Consider the following 22,898-nt stretch of genomic DNA (forward strand, 5'->3'; position numbering starts at 1 on the left):
GATACTGATGAAGAAAGAATATGCCTAACAATGACCTGCAGTGGGATGAGGTCAAACGGCCTTGTGGGGCCAGAAATAAGCATTTTGTCACAGACAAGGCCGGATAAGACGAGAGATAAGCAGGAGTGGTGGGACCAGTCTTAGGGAAGTGGAGGATGTAAACGGGGGGGAACAATGAAATAAGAAAAAAAATGTAAGAACCAAATTATATAAATATCGAGAGTTTGTTGAATTTGGTGTATGTCCTCTGCCTTGCTTGGCACTGGACATCGCACCCACTTGCAAGTGTAAAAATAAATGACACTACTGATTCAGATCTTGTCTTGGACTGCAATTATTGAAGTGTGAGAGCTTTGTTTCTCACAAACATTAACCCTTTCTGAACCATTAAATTACACCAGATTATCAGGCATTTAAAATGAAGAGAAAATTTTGGAAATGCTCAGGTCAGATATTAAAAAATCACAGAGTTTAAATCTGAACTTTATTTTGCATTTGATAGTTTGAGAATCCACAACATTTCACTCTCGAGATGATTATATTATTTATTTTTGGATGTTGTGGGTGACAGTGTCCACAGCCAGGCTTCCGGGAGTACTGCCGGGTCAGAGGTCTGTGAAACCGGATATCCTGTCGGGCTGAGGATCAGTTCCGGTTGTGGCGCTGCATGTTGTTGGTCTCCGGTTTGGTTTCTTTGTCACAATGTCCCGGGGATCGAGCGCCGGCTTTGACCGTCACATCACCATCTTCTCCCCGGAGGGAAGGTTATACCAAGTAGGTGAGTCACAGACACAGAGAGACCCGGCCCCGGCCCCGGGCCCGGCCCCGGCCCCGGCCCGAGCCGGCTCAGAACTGCCCCGTCATCCCGGGCCCAACCCACAGCCAGAGGAGGGCGGCCTGAACTACCCCCTCACTGGGGGAGGGTGAGGGGGGTGAGGGGGGTGAGGGGGGGGAGGGGGTGGGCCACCCCATCACTGGGGGGGTGGGCGAGAGAAATCGCACTGATACTGGGGGGAAGGGCAGGGGGAGAAATCACCCCGTCACTGGGGGGGAGGGGAATGGCTGGGGGAGACATGAGCCTGTCACGAGGGGTGTTTTACCCCGTCATGGGGGGGAGCTGTACAAATCACCCCATTGAGGGGGTGGGCAGAAATCACCCCAGCGTTGGTGGGGTTTGGGGGGAAATCACCCTGTCACCAGAGGTTAGAACTCACTTTGCCACTGGGGAGAGGGAGAGGGGGGGGGGGGTGGGGAGTGAACTCACCCTGTCACGGGCGGGGGTGGGGTTGTGGGAAGAGAAATCACCCCAAGAGTGGAGGAGGAGAAATCACCCCATTAGTGGGGGAGGGGGAAGGATGAGAAATGACCCTGTTAGTGGGGGCGGGGCGAGAATGAAAAATCACCCCGTTAGTGGGGGAAGGACGAGGATGAGAAATCACCCCGTTATGGGGAAGGGAGAGGATGAGAAATCACCCTGCTAGTGGGGGGAGGACGAGAAATCACCCTGCTAGTGGGGGGAGGACGAGAAATCACCCCGCTAGTGGGGGGAGGACGAGGACGAGAAATCACCCTGTTAGCGGGGGGAGGACGAGGATGAGAAATCACCCCGTTATGGGGAAGGGAGGGGAGAGGATGAGAAATCACCCTGTTATGGGGGAAGGACGAGGATGAGAAATCGCCCCATTAGTGGGGGGAGGTCGACGATGAGAAATCACCCTGTCACTGTAGGGAAGAAATCACCCCATCATGGGGAAGAGGAAATTCAGCTGTCACTGAGGGGTAGATTAGGAGAGAATCACCCCTTCACTGGAGGAAGAGGTGGGGAAGGGAGTGAGTCACCCCATCACTAGGGGGAAGGGAGGGAGCCACCCTGTCAGGGGGATGGGGGAAGGGAAAGAGACACCCTGTCACTTGTGGAATGAGGGAAGGGAGTGTGTCACCCCGTCACTGGGGTATGTGGGGAGGGTGTCACCCCATCACTGGGGGAGGTGGGAGAGTGTCACCCCGTCGCTTGGGGGAGAGGGGGAAGGGAGAATGTCACCCTGTCACTTTGGGGGGAGAGCGCGGAGGAAGAGAATCACCCCGTCACTTTGGGGGTTGGGGGAAGGGAGAGAGTCACCCTGTCACTGGGGGGGATGGGGGGGCGGGAGAGAGTCACCCCATCACTGGGGGACGGGGGAGGGAGAGAATTACCATGTCACCCCATAAGAGGGGTGAGGGATGGGGGGGGGGGGGGATGTTGGAGGCGGAGGAAGTCACTTTGTCACTGAGATTGGGGGGGAAGAGGGTTTGCCACTCTGTCACTGAGAGAGGTGAGGGGGTAGGGAGTCACCCTGTCAGTGGGAGGCATGGGAAGGGAGAGTCACCCCATGACTGTGTGCAGGAGTTGGAGGTGAGATGGTTGGGGTAATAACCCCATCAGAGTGGGGAGGAGAGTGAAAATAATCCCATCACAGTGAAGCAGGTGGGTAAATAACCACATTACAGCAACAAAGGCCATTACCGGTAAGCAACCCCCATCACTTGGGGTTGGAGTGGCTGTTAAATAACCGCATCAGCGGTGGGGGTGCTGCTGGTAAATTGCCTCATCACAGTGGATATGGGGATGGTAAATAGCCCCATCACTGGGTAGTGAGGATGGTAAATAACTGTTACTGGGGGACGGCAATGGTAAATAACCGTCTCATGGTGAAAGGTGGTATATAAACAATGCGATGGGGTGATTGGGGTAAATATCTCCTTCACTGGAATGGGTGTGGCCTACCATGGGTGGTATAAATGAACCCAACACTGAGGAAAGGGGTAAGAAACCTCAGCACTAAATGATCCATCACAGAACAGGAGGATAAATAATCTTTGTGCAGAGAGAGATGGAGTAGGTGACCCCAGCAATCCTGGGTCATAACACAGATGCAGAGTGTTGACTCAGTCATGACACAGATGTAGACCCAGCTCAGAGATGACAGTGTGGTAGGAGATCCCTGAACAGATTGGAGGGGGTGGGGTGAGAAAGGGTGAATCCCAGTGTAGAAATGTTAGGGGAAGAGATGTTAATCTCAGTGGAATGAGCCTGGGATTGTTTTTTTAATAGAATCACCACAAAGTGGAAACAGGCCATTCAGCCCAACAAGTTCACACCAATCCTTCGAAGAGCATTCCAACCAGACCCATTCCCCTACCCTATCCCTGTAATCCTGTACTTCCCATGGCTAACGCACCTAACATCCACCTCCTTGAACACTATGGGTAATTAAGCACAGCCAATCCAACTAACTAGCACATTTTTGGACTGTGGGAGTTACCCAGAGGAACCCACACAGACACAGGGAGAACATGCAAACTCTACACAGTCGCTAGAGGTTGGAATTGGTGGGACTCAGTGCTAACCACTAAGCCACTGTGCTGCCAGATGGGGATGTCCTAACTGTTGGATGGGATTGGGGGAGGGAGTGGTGGTCATGGGCAGCTTAGATGTTGCTGTTGATGTGTGAATGATAATTTGTTAAAATAATCATGGTCTAATAAATATTAGCAGTGGTTTTGTGATTATTCAAATTTATGGAATGAGATCTGCCACTGCAAAATGAATTGGGCTTGTATTTCAATGCCTTGGTGAATTTATGGGTTTATTTTGCAGAATATGCTTTTAAGGCTATAAACCAAGGTGGCCTCACTTCAGTCGCTGTTCGTGGAAAGGACTGTGCTGTAGTTGTTACACAAAAGAAAGTGCCGGTGAGTGCAAGCTGAAGTATTGTTTTTAAGTAGCAGCATTTGAAAAGTGTACTGGAAGGAATTGAGATGGTGTTGGCAACCAAGAACCAGTTAAAATAAAGAACTGCTGCTAAATTATAATGTTCAAGTATTGCAGTAGCCACATGTTTCAAATCGAAGCTCAGAAATTTGCATTCAGATGGCAAAATTGAGAAATGAAAGGATGACTGCTGTAAAAAGTGAATTTGAAATTGTCACAGACTCGAGTGAATGAATTGTGTGCTTTAGGAAAGGAAACCTCTGTTTCTATTCAGTTTGACTGTTCCAACACCTGTTCATGCCTAACTGCTCTTTGGAGTGGCCGAGCAAGCTACCCAGTTAGCCCATCACCCACTGGCTAATGGCAACTGATGGGTAATAAATGCTGGCCTTGATAATGCTGCTTACATTCCAAGGATGAGTTTGTTTTTTTTTTAAACCGACAATGTGTGTTCCTAACCAATAACTAATTTAAATGAATAATCAAACTCTCTTGATGGATCAGATGTTTGAACATACTATGTTGATTTACTCACAAGTTGTACACTATAGATTTAGCTGCCCTCAGATGGAGCAGGAATTAATGTGGTCCAACTCACCTCAGTTAGTTAAGGCCTTGTAAGTTATCGAGGGTCAATAGTAAGTTGCCCATTTCTGATCTCTGCCCAAGATTCCATTTGGGAGAGACATGTATGTAGACATAAGTCACAAGAGGGATCTGACCTGACTGTAAATGTCTGAATGGTTCTAGCAGTCATTGTCCATTCTTTGCCAACCATCACTATTCAGGAAAGGAGCAAGAAATTTGCAAATGCCAGTGGGCTGTCAGTCTGCCAGACTATCATGCAGTACAATTAGAGCACACAAATATTCTAATTAAAATCTACCTGAAATAAAAGCTTCCTGTATATGTTAAACAGTAGTACTTTTATATTATCACTTTGATTTCAACATTTGAATTAATATTATCGACCTTGTGGACAATGTAAACAATATATGGTGACAAATGTATGAACATATGTGTAAATAAAATTTGAGTAGAGAGAGAACTGAGTTAATCTGTCTGAGTGGAAAATAATTATTATATCTCACTAATGATCTTTTCTTTATACATCACTGTCAAATGAAATTTAGTATGGAAAAGAGTTAAGTGAGACAGTTGGAGTGAGTAAACAAAGTCAAGGGAATCCAAAATAAATGGTAGTAGACTCGGTAATATAGAAGAGCAGAAGGACTTTGAGTCCATGTCTTTATTACCCTGAAAGTAGCAGCATAAATAGGTAAGATGTTTAAGAAGGCATTTTGCTTTAGTAGCTAACGCAGGAAGCATAAGAAATAGGGACAGCAGTTGACCAAATAACTTTCTTCCCAATGCCTCTTGATTTCCTGAGTGACCAAAAGTCTGTCTACCTCAATCTTTAATTATGTTCAATGATAGACCATCCACAATCTTCTGAACTACAGACTTAAGAGATAAAAGAGATTCTTCCTCCCCTCAGTCCTAAATGATCCGAATGCACTCGCTTAATCTGGCTCTTTGGTCTCTTATGGCCTGTTCACAGTTTGTCTCTCCACCTGGCTCTGGAAAGCCAGAGAACATAGATCCATTACTCTTGGTCTCATCTAAGTGATTAATATAGATTTCGAGTAGCTGGGGATAGTCTTTGATCTTTGTAAAACCTAATTAACCATGGCCTGCCAACAGAGAATGCACAGTTCATCCCTATTTCCTGCTCTCTATTCATTAACCAGTCCTCCAGCCACACTAATATATTACCTAAAACTTAATGACTTCTTATCTTGTGCATTTTACTTCATGTGCACCTTACCAAATGACTTTTAAAAATTCAACCATAATACATTTACTGTACCCCATTTATCTCCTGTTCTAGTTAGGTGCTAAATATAAAACTGAAGTTTTTGAATACAATTTGAATGGAAGGACAGGGTGGCTATACTGGACCTGTATAATTCACTAGGCTACAGCTAGATGACTGCATACAGTTCTGATCATAAGATTGCAGGATGGACATGATTGCACTAGAGGGGATAAAGAAAAGGTTTTGAGAAAGTTACCAGTGCTGCAGAACTTTAGCAGTGATGAAAAATTTGACTGTATGGAGCTTTTTTAAACCGATGAGGCTGAGGGGAGATTTAATTGAGGCACATAAAATTGAGGGGTCTCAATAGTTTTCTCCTATCCTTGCTTGCTTAGTCACTTGCTTAGCAGAGAAGTCAATAGCCAAGAATTGTAGATTTATTGATACAAGTTTACAATAAGAGCTGAGATTTGTTTTTACTGATAAGAACTTGCTGCCTGAAAAGCTGATGGAGTCTTTGAAAACTAGTTGGATATGTACTAGAAATGCTGAAACTTGCAAATTAGTGGCCATGAGATTGGCTAGCGGTTTATTGGCAAGCACAGACATAGTGGGCTAATGAGCCACCTCATGTCATACACTAATAAAGTCTGTGATTCAGTGGTTGTTGTTGTTTGTATTTTGTGTCTGATAGTTCAAATAAAGTTCTGAATTTGTAATTATTTTTTAACCGTGATTAACATGTTTCATCTGTGTGTCAACTTGACTCAATGGCAGGAGTCTTTTCTTTGAGGTATTAGTGTATGAAAGCAGTAGTTCAGGGCAAGAAGTTGTCAATTTCTGAGATGTTAATCCATATGGTCAACAAGGTGTCTTCAGCTTTCTCGGCTCGAAACTCCGGAATTCTCTTTCTATTCCTCTTTCTTTCTTTCAACCTCACCTTTAAAACCTATCCCTGACTAAACGTTTGGTGACCTAATGTCTTTTGTATCCTTGCTTGGTTTCCATATTTGAGATAGCTTAGTTTGTAATGTTGTACAGTGTTTACAGGAAATATTACTTTTTTAAACTTGGAGACATTGTTTACTTTTCTTCAGTTAATTGTCTGATAACAAACCTAATATTGTTTGTAATGTACAATTTGCGGTTATAAAAGCAAAAATGAGCTGGCTATCTGAAAGAAAACAGAAAATGCTGGAGACCCTCAGCAGGCCAGGCAGCAACTGGAATAGAAATAGAAATAGAATGAATGTGTTTCGGGATGATCTTTCATCAGATCTTGATATGTGGAGTCTCTAAAAAGACTCCTTACCAGTTTTTTTTTAAAATTGCTTGTGGTGATTAAATTGAGGCCAGCTGTAATTAGTTTATGTGGAGAGACAATTACACCCCACAGTGGCTAGTGTGCCTACCTCTTAACCATCAGGGCTGAGTTCAAGTCCCACCTGCTACAGAGGTGTGTAATACCTTCTCTGAATAGGCTGATTAGAAAATATAATTAGATGCCAATGAGGGGCCCTTGTGGTACAGTGGTAGTGTCCCTGAGCCAGGAGATGCTTAGCCATGGTTAACACGGCTGCCTCACAGCACCAGGGACACTGATTCGATTCCAGCCTCGGATGACTGTCTGTCTGGAGTTTGCACATTCTCCCCATGTCTGAGTGGGTTTCCTCTGGGTGCTCCAATTTCCTTCCACAGTCCAAAGATATGCAGCTTAGGTGAATTGGCCATGCGAAATTGCCCATAGTGTTCAGGGATGTGTTGTTTAGATGCATTAGTTAGGAGAAATGTAAAATAATAAGGTAGGGGAATGGGTCTGAGTGGGTTACTTATCGGAGAGTTGGTGTGGACCTGTTGGGCGAAATGGCCTGTTTCCACACTAGGCATTCTATATAATGGAGAAGTAGTGATTAGAAATTATCTTGGATCATAAAGTATTATACATAAACCCTAGATTCTTGAGATAATTGCCTTTCATACTGTTGGTCTTCAAAAGTGTTCTATAGTTTATTTAGACTATGAAGTGATCTGTTAAAGTTCACTTGGGATTAATCTGAGAATGAGAACCCACAGAGCAGAAGGTCTCCTGAGGTCCGTGATTATAGAGAGAGATATTGTAGCCTGCTTGGAGTTCTATAATGACATTCCTGTATTCACACTGTGTTTGCCCTAGCAATAGTGCCCCTGTTTGAACTAATATGCAGTCTGTAGTTCTTTGTGTACTATCCTTAATCCAGTCATTTAATTTGTTGTTTTTCAGGATAAGCTATTGGATGCCAACACAGTCACACACCTATTCAGAATAACTGAAAACATAGGATGTGTAATGACAGGAATGACAGGTAACAACCTGGAAAACTGATTCCAGTTAAGTTTTTTTCCCTTTTGAGTTATCCGGCTTTGATACAAAATAACTCCATGTTTAAAAGTAATGTGGCAAAGCAAGAATAATATTATTGACACTCATGCAAAAGTAAGCACAGCAAATTGCTAAAAGAACAGAAAATGCTAGAAATACTGATTAGGTCAAACAATCAGTGGAGAAAAAACAGTTAATGTCTCAGGCTAATAATGAGAAATATTTTGAGCATTTTCAAAAGCCATCTCAATTTTGACCAAGTCCTGTACCTGATAACTTAGCATTACCATGTTCAACAAGTACATTGAGTTATAATTGAAAATGAGAACATAGTTAAAGGAGAGCTACAAAATACCACAGGATGATACATAGATTCCAAATACTCTTCCTTTCCAATCCATAGGATTTCAAATCCCACATTCAATGTGACCTTTACCTTTACTAATTGATTTGTATTTTTCCTGTTTGTTTCATCTTAGTATCCTCTTTTGTTATGGTACATGCCAGATTTCTAAAATACTTTTCAAAGTCTCAGCCCAAAAACAGATCCCATCCACGGTCAGCTTCCATCGCAGACAGGGCAATGTATTGGGTCCCAAAACAACCCCAACTGGAATGGGGGCCATAAGTTATTACTGCCAGTTGTAACCACCAAGTTCAACCAACTGGAGTTGCAGTAGTGGCATGAACTTTTACATGTATGTTGTAGTCTGGAACTATGAGTAGTAATGATGGCGCCTACAACTTGCATTTCATCACATAGCTGAGCTGCTTTCTGTTGTAATGGAAAGATTCATGAGTTAATACCCAACCACTTTGGCTGCGTTATGAATGTACCTTGTGACCATCAGGTCCAGGAATGGGACTTGAACCTGAAACTTCTGGATCAGAGGCAGGGATAATACCCACTGTGCAACAAGGTCCCTTTTTTCTAAAATTAACAGTGAAATTAAATCAATATCAAGGACATTAGTTTGCACATTTCTTGTAAGTCCATCTTTAAATCTTTTTTCCTATTTCTTTACAGCGGACAGCAGATCCCAGGTACAGAGAGCTCGATATGAAGCTGCAAATTGGAAGTACAAATATGGCTATGATATCCCAGTGGACATGTTGTGCAAACGGATTGCAGATATTTCCCAAGTATATACACAGAATGCTGAAATGAGACCTCTGGGATGCTGTAAGCAACTTCTTTATGCGTTACAGATAGAAGTTTGATTACTCTGGATCACGTTGACAAAAGTAAGGAAGATGTGTTGGATAGGCTAGAAGTTATTAAGGTGGACAAATCCCCAGGAGCAGATGTGATCTATCCCAGGATGCTGAGGGAGGCGAGAGAGGAAATAGCTGGGGCGCTGACAGATATCTTTCTGTGGCATCCTTAAACAGAGGTGAGGTGCCGGAGGACTGGAGGGTTGTTCATGTTGTTCCCCTGTACAAGAAGGGTAGTAGGGATATTCCGGGTTACTAGAGTGAGCCTGATGTCAGTGGTGGGAAAGTTGCTGGAGAAGGTACTGAGGGATAAAATCTACTTATATTTGGAAAAGAATGGGCTTATCAGTGATAGGCAATATGGTTTTGTGAGGGGGAGATGATTCCTGAAGAAGGGCCTGTGCCCGAAACGTCGAATCTCCTGTTCCCTGGATGCTGCCTGACCTGCTGTGCTGTTCCAGCAATAAAGTTTCAACTTTGATCTCCAGCATCTGCAGACCTCACTTTCTCCTCCGAGGGGGAGATCATGCCTTACCAACTCAAGAGAGTTCTTTGAGGAAGTGGCCAGGTTGGTAGATGAAGGAAGAGCTGTAGATGTCATATACATGGACTTTAGTAAGATGTTTGATAAGGTTCCCCATGGTAAACCAATAGAGAAAGTGAAGTCACATGGTGTGTAGGGTGTTCCAGCTAGGTGGATAAAGAACTAGTTGAGCAACAGGAGACAGAGTAGTAGTTGAATGGAGTTTCTCGAAATGGAGAAAGGTGACCAGTGGTGTTCCACAGGAATCAATGCTGGGTCCACTGTTGTTTGTGATATACATAAATGATCTGGAAGAGGGCACTGTTGATATGATCAAGTTTGCAGATGATACAAAGATTGGTGGAGTAGCAGAAAGCATAAGGGTCTGTCAAAGAATCCAGGAGAATATAGATGATAGGCTGAGAGTTGGGCGGAGAAGTGGCAGTGGAGTTCAATCCAGGTAAATGTGAGGTGATGCATTTAGGTAAGTTTAGTTCTAGAGCGAATTATACAGTAAATGTAAGAGCCTTGGGAAAAGTTGATGAGCAGAGAGATCTGGCAGTTCAGGTCCATTGTATCCTGAAGGTTGCTGCACAGGTGGATAGAGTGGTCAAGAAGGCATATAGTATGCTTGCCTTCATCGGATGGGGTATTGAGCATAAGAGCTGGCAGGTCATGTTAAAATTGTACACTACATTGGTTGGGCTGCATTTAGAATACTGTGTACAGTTCTGGTCTCCACATTACCTTGGGAGAGGGTACAGAGAAGGTTTACAAGGATGTTGCATGGTATGGAAGGCGCTAGCTATGAAGAAAGGTTGAGTAGGTTAGGTTTGTTTTTATTAGAAAAAAAGGAGATTGAGGGGGGACCTGTTTTGAGGTTTACAAAATCATGAAGGGTATAGACAGGATGGATTGAGATAAGCTTATTTCCCAGGGTGAAGGGTTCAATAACAAGAGGTCACACTTTAAGGTGAGAGGTGAAAAGTTTAAGGGGGATACACGCGGCAAGTACTTTACACAGAGGCTGGTGGGTGTCTAGAATGCATTGCCAGCAGACGTAGTAGAGGCAGGCGCGATAGATTCATTTAAGATGCATCTGGACAGATGCATGAGTAGGTGGGGAGCAGAGGGATACAGATGCTTAGGAATTGAGCGACAAGTTTAGACAGTGGATTTGGACCGGCACAGGCTTGGAAGGCCGAAGGGCCTGTTCCTGGGCTGTAAATTTTCTTTGTTCTTTGTTCTCTTTGTATTATAAGATTAATGCAGTGTTATGCATGTACTTGCGTACTGTAATGTCCTAGTCAGTATTCTGTCTACGTTCCTCCATTGTGACTTCCCAATTATTTTCTTAATTAGAAAAAGGTCAACTGATTAAACTTGGTAATCCATCATTTCTGCAAGGTGTGTTATCTAATTGTGATTTTAAAAAAAAGTAGTGACTTTCCCAATCAGTTAGCAGAATCAAGTAACGTAAGTCACAGAAAGCAAGAAATTCTCTGCGTTGCTTCTGTATTAAATTAAACAAAGAGGAAGTTACACTATGTAAGCCCTTTAACATCCCAATGTAACCAATTGAGTATTTCGAATTGTGTTTGGTCTTCTAGAGAAATGCAACAACCAATTTGCTCACAGTGTGGTCCCATGTACAGGCAATATGTACTGATCAGATATCTAGGTTTAGTGGTGTTAGGGTAGGATAAATGTTGGACAGAACTCCCATCCTGAATTATTTTTCAATGACCCATGATGCAATCCTTTATAAACTTGATTGTGGACAAGATGAAAATGTTTGTGATGCTCCACAATTAAATAGTCTGTGACCTGCATGAATAATACCTACTTGTGCCAGCACTAGATACCTATTTAAAGAAGATGGTGTAGGAGTAGGCCTCCTGAGCTGGAGCTCCTCCGCTCCGACTGCTTTTCTTTTTCCCTATTGTGTTTTTTCTCTATACCTTTATTTACCTCTTGTCCTCTTCGGGTGGCGACAAGAACCCAGGGGAGGATCTTCAGTGAGCCTAGCGCAGATCTTCAGTGAACCCTTTCTTACTTTTCCGGAATGAGCACAGGACCTGGAATTGGCGGCTGCTAATTGGCAGAGGCAGTGTCGGCATGGTAGGCCCAATGATGAAAGGTGGAGCCTAAGGATCAGCAACTTAATCTTTGGTTGGGTCAGCAGCTGGCAGCAGCGAAGCAGTGGCAGAAACGCATCAAAGCAACATCAACAAGGTGGGCCCAGTGATGAGTGAAGCAATTCTGACATTGGTTGGTGTAGCACAGCTGGCGGGGAGGCTGTGGCGAAGCAGAATGGGCCCAGCAGCAAAAGTTGGAGCCTGAGGATTGGCAACATCGATTTTCATCGGGTTGAGTATAGACATCGAGAAAGCGCTAGAGGAGGAATGGCAGCGCAAACATCGTTGGTGATAATAAGCTGGCTCAGGACTGATGGACTCTTTTTAAACTATGTCGTTTTTCTCCTTATTCTTAAATTATTCAAAATGGCACTAAATTATGGTAACAAATGAAGGCTTTTCACTATATTTTATTGTATTCTTACTGTAAAATACACGTGGCAATAAATCATTAATTCATTCAAAAATAAATCTTTTCAGAATTAGCATCTCATATGCATAAATTATCTGCAATGTTTTTATTAATTTTAACTGAAGTAATGAATGATGCAAAACATCTGCATTTACATCTCTTCTTCCCCAAATTGAGCAAGTTCATAGAGAAATATGGTTTGTTACTCTTTTATCTATTTTCCATTCTTTAATTTATAGTTAAAAAAGAAAGAAGGGTAGTGCATATGTACACCCTGAATGAGCTGAGCCACTTCAGGTTCTTAGGATTCAGTTCAGTATCAGAAATATTCCTGCTAAAATTTGGGAATGTTGACTTTGTGTCATTCATTATTTCTATTGGATGACAAGGACATTAAATAACAATTCACAGCTCAGCGACAAAGATTGAATTGTTAAAAATCACACAACACCAGGTTATAGTCCAACAGGTTTATTTGGAAGCATTAGCTTTCAGAGCACTGCTCCTTCATCAGGTGGTTGTGGAGTATAAGATTGTAAGACACAGAATTTATAGCAAGCGTTTACAATATGATATAGCTGAAATTATATATTGAAAAGACCTGCATTATTTGTTAAGTCTCTCCCCTTTTAGAATGAACACGTTGGTTTCAGTTAGATTAGATTAGATTAGATTACTTAGTGTGGAAACAGGCCCTTCGGCCCAACAAGTCCACACCGCCCCGCCGAAGCGCAACCCACCCATACCCCTACATTTACCCCTTACCTAACACTACGGGCAATTTAGTATGGCCAATTCACCTGACCTGCACATCTTTGGACTGTGGGAGGAAACCGGAGCACCCGGAGGAAACCCACGCAGACACGGGGAGAACGTGCAAACTCCACGCAAAACTTTTTTAAAGTTACATTCTCAAGTGAACTTTAACAATTAGTGTCATATCAGCCTAGATCATGCATTGAAGGTGTGAGGTGACCTGTGTGAGACTATGCCACAATGTTCAGACTGATTCTAATCTAAAAAATGAATTTACAGAATCTAACATAGATTCATGCAGTTCTTGAGCAAAATAAAATATAATTCTGCAAGTACAAATTCAGTGTGTTATGTGTGTGTGTGAGAGTGTAAAGGGGTAAAAGTCTGAGAGGGTGTGTGGGAGAGTATAAGAGCTTGTTTATAAGAGAGTGTGTGTGTAGTGCACTTGGGTCACCTGTAGTGTGACATGAACCCAAGGTTCTAGTTGAGGCCATCCCCATGGGTATCGAACTTGGCTATCAGCCTCTGCTCGGCCTCTTTGCATTGTTGCCTGTCCTGAAGTACACCCTGGAGACGGTCACCCGAAGGTGCGAGGTCAAATGTCCCAGACTGCTGAAGTGTTCTCCGACTGGGAGGGAACACTCCTGTCTGTTGATTGTTGTGCGGTGTGTCATTGCCATAGCCTCTGCTCATTCTCGCCAATGTACCATGCCTCAGGGCATCTTTGCCTGCAGTGTATGAGATAGACAATCTTGGCTGAGTCGCATGAGTAATCGAATTGTATTTTGGCAGCGGGAAAGTTGATGAGAGAAAGTTTTAATCATATGTTTTGGTTTACTTTTCGTAAATACTTGAATAGTTTATAATTTAAGGAACTTTGTAGGGTTGTGGATAAGACGTAAGGTGGAATTAATTATAATTAATCTCTCAAAGAACCAGCAAGTGTGTGATGAGCTGAATGCTCTTACTGTGATGAGTTTCTATGTTTCTGTTAAATACCAAGCATAAGTGCAGTGCATTAAACTTTCCAGTTTCATTGTTGTGTTTTACAGGTATGATTCTGGTGGGTGTTGATGAGGAACTTGGTGCTCAGGTTTACAAGTGTGACCCTGCTGGTTATTATTGTGGGTTCAAGGCCACTGCTGCAGGAGTCAAACAGACAGAAGCCACAAGCTTCTTGGAAAAGAAAGTTAAGAAAAAGCTTGACTGGGTATATGCACAAACTGTCGAGGTATGAAACTATTGAGTCTATCACTATTAATAAAGTTGAATTTTCTTAACTTTTTCTGTCCTTTAGTTTAACATGCTAAAAGTTCGTTTCTATTGCTTGTGATCAGAAAAGTGATTCTTAGAAACTAATTCTGCTATATTTTGAAATAATGTATTTGTTTTTTGTAGACAGCAATAACCTGCCTGTCCACAGTGCTGTCCATTGACTTCAAGCCATCTGAAATTGAAGTTGGGGTAGTGACAGTGGATAACCCTAAATTTAGGTAATTTTAAAATAATCTTGTTTTACACCTATTATTTATTGTCTAAATTTCTGTTCAACTTTTTTAAATCCTTGGCTACATTATCTCCTATTATGTGTTCCTTGAGAGTTATTAATTGTTTGAAGAATTTGAAAATACCTTTACAAAAATGTGGCCAAGCCATTTTATTGAAGTATATTTTGTAGTCAGCATTTATTGCTGATTTTTAATTACCTAGAGGGTGATTAAGAGACAACCACATGGCTGTATGTCTGGAATCACACTTGGATTAATCCAGGCAAGGATAGCAGATTTCCTTCCTTAAAGGACATTAGTGAATCAGATTTGTTTTAACAATAATTGTCATTTGACTTGCTTTTTATTCCGGATTTATTTTAATGGAATTAAGTTTCACCATCTTCCACAGTGGGAGGTTAACCCATGTCCTCAGAATATTAGCTGGGTTTCTTGATTACTAATCCAGTGATATTACTGCTATGCCACCACCTAAACCCATTGACTTGCTGGACAATTACTGATGCTGAGCTTAGATGCTTGGATCTACAAAGGTGTTACATTTTTAGCACTGACATAAGATTTATTTTAAAAGTTGCTTTTGATGCAGGTGGTGACATGGCAGTTGACAAATGACTGCACAGCTTAAGTCTTCCTGATTTGACTTCATTGTATTGGCATGGTTGGCAGAGGGTTTAACAGGCAGCTAGAGCACAACAACCAGTCTACAACTTCAGAATGAAAATTGACCCAAGGAAAATCAATTCCTGAATAGTGCCCTTTGTTTTTGTACAATGTATGATATTTAGGCCAGTACTTGGCACTTGAGCAAACATGGACTCTTATGGTCCAGTGGTAATATCCCTATCTCTGAAACAGAAGGCCTGAGTTTAGGTCTCACTTGCTCTTGGAGTGTCATAACGTATCTGGACAGCATAATTAAAAATATATGCAACAGACATTAGCAATTGGCAGCATCAGGATGGTTGAGTGGTCTAATGCACCAGATTTGAGTATTGTTCCTTGCTTTGCTGAAGCCTGGTAAATTCTGGTCCCTCTCTACAGGGGGAAGGCATTGGTACCATCCCTACCTCCAAACAGGAGGTCTGGGTTCACATCCTGCTTGCTCCAGGGGTGTGTAATAACATCCCTAAACCGGTTGATTAGAAAATATCAGCACTTGAGTAAACCACGCTCCAGAAGTCAAATTTTAAACAAATGCTGTTTCATTATTATATCAAAACAGTTTCCCTTATTGTGTAAATTTTCAAAAAAATTATTCTTGAAATATATTTAATTTCATTTTGAGCAATTTAGAAATTTTAAAGTAGCACAAATTAATTAGTTACATTTAATTCTGTAATTAATTTTTTATCTTCTTAAATGTACCTGTGCATGAACGTCTTTATTCTTTTTCCTCGTAGGATTCTTTCAGAAGCTGAAATTGATGCACATCTGGTTGCTCTAGCAGAGAGGGACTGAAATTCCATATAGTTCTGTATTTGTTACAAAGAAAATGTTAATGAAAAACTAGATTGCTGTAAGAGAATGCCATCTACACTGTATTTTAATCTGTACAAATAAAGCTGAGGTTTTGGAACATAGTATTGATTAAAGTTATGTTTACATGTGCTCACATCTGATCTATAGAGATGGCTATGTTCCCAATTTTACAAGCTGAAACTTTATTGCTGGAACAGCACAGCAGGTCAGGCAGCATCTAGGGAACAGAAGATTCGACGTTTCGGGCACATGCCCTTCTTCAGGAATGAGCAGAGAGTGTTCAGCAGGAGAAGATAAAAGGTAGGGAGGAGGGACTTGGAGGAGGGGCGTTGGAAATGTGATAGGTGGAAAGAGGTCAAGGTGAGGGTGATAGGTCGGAGTAGGGTGGAGGCGGAGAGGTCAAGAAGAAGACTGCAGGTCAGGAAGGCGGTGCCGGGCTGGAGGGATTCGGCTGAGACAAGGTGGGGGGAGGGGGGATGAAGAAACTGGTGAAGTCCAAGTTCATCCCCTGTGGTTGGAGGGTTCCCAGTCAGAAGATAAGACGCTCCTCCTCCGACCGTCGCGTTGTTGTGGTTTGGCGGTGGATGAGTCCAATGACCTGCATATCCTCGGTGGAGTGGGAGGGGGAGTTAAAATGCTGTGCTACAGGGTGATTGGGTTGGTTCGTCCGGGTGGCCCAGAGGTGCTCTCTGAATCGCTCCGCAAGTAGGCGGCCTGTCTCCCCAATATAGAGGAGGCCACACCGGCTGCAGCGGATGCAGTAGATAATGTGGGTGGAGGTGCAGGTGAATCTGTGGCGGATATGGAAGTTGCCCTCCACCGCATCTCCTCCACTTCCCGCTCCTCCGCCCTTGAGCCCCGCCCCTCCAACCGCCACCAGGACAGAACCCCACTGGTCCTCACCTACCACCCCACCAATCTCCATGTACAGCGCATCATCCGCCGTCACTTCCGCCACCTCCAAACGGACCCCACCACCAAGGATATATTTCCCTCCCCTCCTCTATCAGCTTTCCGTAGAGACCACTCCCTCCGCGACTCCCTTGTCAGATCCATACCCCCCACCAACCCAACCTCCACTCCCGGCACCTTCCCTTGCAACCGCAGGAGGTGCAACACTTGCGCCCACACCTCCCCCCTCACTTCTCTCCAAGGCCCCAAAGGAAACTTCCATATCCGCCACAGATTCACCTGCACCTCCACCCACATTATCTACTGCATCCGCTGCAGCCGGTGTGGCCTCCTCTATATTGGGGAGACAGGCCGCCTACTTGCGGAGCGATTCAGAGAGCACCTCTGGGCCACCCGGACGAACCAACCCAATCACCCTGTAGCACAGCATTTCAACTCCCCCTCCCACTCCACCGAGGATATGCAGGTCATTGGACTCATCCACCGCCAAACCACAACAACGCGACGGTCGGAGGAGGAGCGTCTTATCTTCCGACTGGGAACCCTCCAACCACAGGGGATGAACTTGGACTTCACCAGTTTCTTCATCCCCCCTCCCCCCACCTTGTCTCAGCCGAATCCCTCCAGCCCGGCACCGCCTTCCTGACCTGCAGTCTTCTTCTTGACCTCTCCGCCTCCACCCTACTCCGACCTATCACCCTCACCTTGACCTCTTTCCACCTATCACATTTCCAACGCCCCTCCTCCAAGTCCCTCCTCCCTACCTTTTATCTTCTCCTGCTGAACACTCTCTGCTCATTCCTGAAGAAGGGCCTGTGCCCGAAACGTCGAATCTTCTGTTCCCTAGATGCTGCCTGACCTGCTGTGCTGTTTCAGCAATAAAGTTTCAGCTTTGATCTCCAGCGTCTGCAGACCTCACTTTCTCCTCCCAATTTTACAACCCATAATCGAATCCAGAAGGGCCGAGGGAACCAGGAAGGGATCAATCCTCGTGTGACATTTATGTGGGTTTGAGAAAAAGGTGAAGTCCCTGCCAGTAGGGTGAAGACATCTCCAAATGTCCATCAACCCCAACTCCTCACATAAGTCAATCACCTGCTTGGCCTGCGAAGAAATAGTTGGGGGCCCACAAGGCATCCTGTCCTCTGTTGGATCCAAAAGACAATTAAAATCCCCCTATAATAATGTGCCGTGTTCCAAAAGCACACAGCTTAGAGAAGGTGCTAATCAAAAATTTGAGGGGATGTGCCGGAAGACAGTAGATATTTAAAATGCTATATTCCTCCCCATGTATCAGGGCCTTAAGTATCACAAACCTGCTCTAATAATGTGAACGGAAGATTATTCGAAAAAAGTACTGCCACTTCCCTATTTTTAGTAGTAAAGGATGAAAAGAATACCCGGTCATAACCTCCCTGTTGTAGTTTCAGGTGTTGCCCATCATCAAGATAGGTTTTCTGTAACAAAGCACTATCAACCCTTTCCCTCTTAAGGCTAGAAAGCACTTTTTTCCTTTTAACAGGCAAATGACTCCCTTGATGTTCCAGGAGCACCATATAACAAGACACTTAACCATATCCCCTTTCAGACACCCTTGAACCCCTGGGAGGGAGAACCCTGCTTAAAAGCACTGAGCACAAGTAAATAAAGATTCATAGAGTCGAAGAATTGTATATACAAAAATCACTCTATTGTAACTACAAACAACTATTACTATCAAAAAACTACAAAGAAAACCAACTATAAAACAGAAGACTCTTCCCCCCCCCCCCCCCCCCCCCCGCCCATAGGGGGCACTCACTCTACCCATTCCCTCCTTCACAGCTCCTTCAAGCCTGGACTGTACCCCAGCCTTAGGCGAAAACAAAAACAAGGTGATGATCCTTAAATCCACACAAAAAAAAAGTCAGGATGAGCACTCTGCCCATTCCCGGCTTCATGTCGCCCCCTGCATGTGACTAAAAAAGAAAGAGAACAAACAAAAAAAGGGGACGACAAAGGACATGCACAAAATTTCCCAAAGTAAAATACAGTTATAAAAAACATAGGAACAACATATTCCAAGCTTTTAAAAAAATTATTAGGGAGAGAGGAAAAAAAGGGAAAACACAGGAAAAGAGGACAAACATTAACCGTATTCTTAAGGCCAGTCCATCTATTTTAAAGTTTCTACAAAGTTTTTAGCTTTATCCACTGAGTCAAATGTATAAACTGAGTCCTTGTGGCTGAAACAGAGCACTGCAGGGTACCGCATGGAGTACTGGATACCCAGTTTCCTCAGCCTCTTTTTAACTTCATCGAAGGACTTCCTCTTATGAATTAAAGTTGCTGAGAAATCCTGGAAAAACAGCATTTTGACCCCTTGTGCAGCAGCACCTGTGGGTCTTTTTCCAGTAATCTGGAGGCTTCCATTTTTGTTTGTCCTTGTATGAGTGGACATGCGCTAGGACCAGGTGGGGGTGCTGAACCAGCCCAGACCTGTGCACTGTGATCCGATAGGCCCTTTCAGTCTGCAGCCTGCTGGACTTTTTGAAGGCCCAGGAAGTGCAGCAGCCAGCTTTCAAAGAAGCTGACTGGCTGCCCACCTCCTTCACCCTCCGGGAGTCCGACAATCCGAAGATTCATCCTTCGACTTGGTCTCGTAAAGCCAGACTTTCCGCTCCAGCACCTGGATGTGACCAGATGAGGACTCCCTCACCACTTCCGAGGCCTTGGTTCAACCCTCCATCTCCTACAGCCGCTCCCTGTGGCCCTGGATCTCCTGGTCACGCTTCTGCAGCATGGACGCGATGGGTTAGATCTGGGCACGAATCTCCTCACTGATCTCCTTAATCGCAGCCCCAACCTTCGAGGTAAGTCTCTCCATCGCCGCTGCCAATTCCTGAGAGTCTGTCAGGTCCCTGGGGGGTTCGGGAGAGGCTGCTGCTGCTGTGGTCTCTGGTGTGCCAGGTGCTGCAGGGGAGTGTCCTCCCTGCTGCTGTTTACTCGCTTCTTTTCTCTTTGGCATCCTTCCCACTCCTAAATATTAACAAATATGTGTTCTGTCAGGTTTTAAGCTAATAATTCCTTCACTTTAGTTGACCAGGGATGGCCAACAACACCAATATGCCTTGGCTGTTAGGCAGAGGCATCCATGGCAGTTCTACAGAATCACCACCATCTTGCCGAGTCTTCAGTAAGGTATGTTAACCAGAAGATTGTAATGGAGAAATTAATGGAGCTGAAAGTTGAAATGCACCTGGCCTGATAACCCACAATGTTGAAAAAGATGGCTATAGAAATAGTTGATATATTGGTGACCATCTTCCAGACTTGCGTAGAATCCTGCAGCTTAGAAATTGCCAAGTGTCCCTCCAAAATTTATGAAAAAAGCAAGAGGGAAAGTAATGCATTACTAACCTATTAGATCCTACTATTTTCCCTATTACTGATGTAAACCTATAATAAAAGACATGATTGTTGGGCAGAGTCAGCATTGAGTTACAAATGGGAAGTTGTGCTTGATGAAACTATTTGAGGATGTTGCTGACAAACTTGAAAAAGGGGAATTAAAAGATATAGCTGACTTGGATTTTCAGAAGATTATTGATGAAGTCCCCTGCAGGAGTTGGTTAGTAAAATTATAGCACGTGAGAGAAGTAGTAGTGCACTGATATGGATTAATGGTTAGCTAACAGTCAAAAAAAGGAGACTAGGAATAAATGGATCATTTTTGTGTTGACAAGCTGTGACTAGTGAGGTACTGCAAGAGGCTTGGGTTCCAACTGTTCATAATGTATATCAATGTATATTTGGATGTGGAGACTAATTGTAATACTTTCAATTTTGCAGAAGATACACAGCTAAGCAGGAATATATTTTGAGGAAGATGTAAAGCAGTTGGGTTTGAACAGGCTTAGTGAGTGGGCAAAAACATGGCAGATTGAACATTACATGGAAAAATGTAAGGTTATCCAGTTGGAAAGTGTAGATGTGAATTTGATTCACCCAGAGGGATGTAAATCTTAGAATTTTTCTACCCCAAAGAACTATGGGAGCTCAGTATTTAAGTATATTTAAAATGAAAATTGGTAGATTTCTGATTACAAATGGCATAAAGCATTATTATAACAGTGTGGGTAAAAGGCACAGAAGGGATCGGTCAGCCATGATTATTGAATGGCAGAGCAGCCTTGCTGAGCTGAAAGGCTTACTTTTCCTAATCTTTAAAGATCAATGCACCAGAGCAGAGATTTTCTTTTCACAAGACCAGCATGAGAAGGGGAGATAGTACATGACTGTGAATAGAGAGTGGGCTAATGGACTGGAAACAGCGAGTGGAGTCAAGGTATTGTTATTTCAGGTTGGTGATCTGTAACCTGTGGGGTTCCACAAGAATCAATGCTAGGTTTGCAACATTTTACAGTGTATCATCAAGACTTGGACGAAGGAAGTCAATGTATTGTAGCCAAATTTGCAAATTACAAAAATAGGTAGAAAGGCAAGTTGTGAGCGGGGCGCAAGCCATAAGACTATACAATATAGCAGCAGATTTAGGCCATCCAACCTGCCGAGACCACTCCGCCATTGATCATGTCTGCTATTTTTCTTAACCCCATTCTCCTGCCTTCTCCCTGTAACCTTTGAACCTCTTGCTACTCAAGAACCTATCTATCTCCACCTTAAAGCCATTCAATGTGAGTTGGCCTTCCCAGCCTTCCTCAGCAATGAGTTTCACAGATTCATTACCATCTGGCTGAAGAAATTCCTCCTCATCTCAGTTCTAAAGGGTTATTCCCTCATGCTGAGGTTATTCCCTCAGATCCTAGTCTCTCCTACTGCTGAAAGTGTCTTCTTCATGTCTATTCTATCCAGGCCTCTCAGTATTCTGTAAGGGTCAATGAGATCCCCCTCATCCTTCTAAACTTCTAAACGCAGAGTCCTCAACCACTGTCATATGACAAGCCATTGATTCCTTATATATGGCGCCCAAAACTGTTCACAATATTCCAAATGCAGTCTAAAGAGAGCCTTATAGAGCCACATCTCTGTTAATGTTTTATAGCCATCTTGAAATGAATGCTAATATTATATTTACCTTCCCAACTGGCAACTGAACCTGTATGTTAACGTTAAAAGAATCCTGAATTAGTACTCCTAAATCCCTTTATGCTTCAGATTTCCAAAGCCTTTCCCAATTAGAAAATAATCCATAACCTCAAACCTTGTATTCCATCTGCCACTTCTTTGCCCATCTGCCAACTTGTCCTAGTCCTTATACATCCTCCCCGCATCTTCAACATTACGTGTCCCTCCACCTATCTTTGTGTCATCTGCAAATTTGACAACAATTCCCTCGGTTCCCTTGTCCAGATTGTTAATGTATTACATGAATAGTTGTGGTCTCAACACTGACCCCTGCGAAACCCCAATAGTCATCAGCTAACTCCTTTATCCCTACTCTGCATTCTGCTGGTTAGCCAATCATCTAACCATGCCAATACTTCACCCGTAACACCTTGGACTTTTGTCTTATTCAGCACCTTCTTAACAGCAATTTGTGAAGGATTTTCCGGAAATCCAATTAGATCATGTAGGTTAGGTGCATTAGCCATGGGAAATGCAGGGTTGCAGGGATAGAATAGGTGCAGACTTATTGGGCCGAATGGCTTGTTCCATACTGTCATGATTCTTAGGTGATCTCTATTGGCTCTCCTTTACAATTTACAGAAAGATATTGATAGATTAAATAAATTGGCAAAATCTTGGAGTATAATGTGGGAAAATATGAAGTTCTTTATTTTTGGAAAAGAGAACAAAAGAACAGAGTATTATTTAAATGACAAAAACTGTAGAGTATTGCAGAAAGCTGAAACACAAGGGACTTGGGGTACTTGTGCATGAAACACAGGAAGCTAACACACAAGTGCTGCAGGTAATCAGGCCCTTATTTCAAGGAGATTGGAGTGTAAGAGTAGGGTAGTCTTACTGTGACTATATAAGGTGCTGGTGAGATCATATCTGGAGTACTGTCAGCAGTTCTG

General features: G+C 43.4%; 1 protein-coding gene across 1 annotated transcript; it reads left to right on the forward strand.

The window, feature by feature from the left end:
• Nucleotides 1–624: 624 nt before the first annotated feature.
• psma6a (proteasome 20S subunit alpha 6a) lies at nt 625–16,064 on the forward strand. Its single transcript, XM_043697819.2, has 7 exons — nt 625–778; nt 3,638–3,732; nt 7,831–7,912; nt 8,957–9,112; nt 14,026–14,204; nt 14,372–14,466; nt 15,885–16,064. Exons 1-7 carry the CDS (start codon nt 703–705, stop codon nt 15,940–15,942), a joined length of 741 nt encoding a protein of 246 aa, XP_043553754.1. The 5' UTR covers nt 625–702; the 3' UTR covers nt 15,943–16,064.
• The last annotated feature ends 6,834 nt before the right edge of the window (nt 16,065–22,898 follow it).

Source organism: Chiloscyllium plagiosum, unplaced genomic scaffold (genome assembly GCF_037043375.1).
Source record: "Chiloscyllium plagiosum isolate Xiang-an unplaced genomic scaffold, Cpla_swu_hap1 HiC_scaffold_8, whole genome shotgun sequence".
Taxonomy (NCBI): Eukaryota; Metazoa; Chordata; class Chondrichthyes; order Orectolobiformes; family Hemiscylliidae; genus Chiloscyllium; species Chiloscyllium plagiosum.

Coding starts and splice junctions, on each gene's coding strand:
- psma6a (XM_043697819.2), top strand. CDS start 703: ATGTCCCGGGGATCGAGCGCCGGCTTTGACCGTCACATCACCATCTTC. Junction 9,113..14,025: donor AATGAGACCTCTGGGATGCT/GTAAGCAACTTC, acceptor TGTGTTTTACAG/GTATGATTCTGGTGGGTGTT. Junction 14,467..15,884: donor GTGGATAACCCTAAATTTAG/GTAATTTTAAAA, acceptor TTTTCCTCGTAG/GATTCTTTCAGAAGCTGAAA.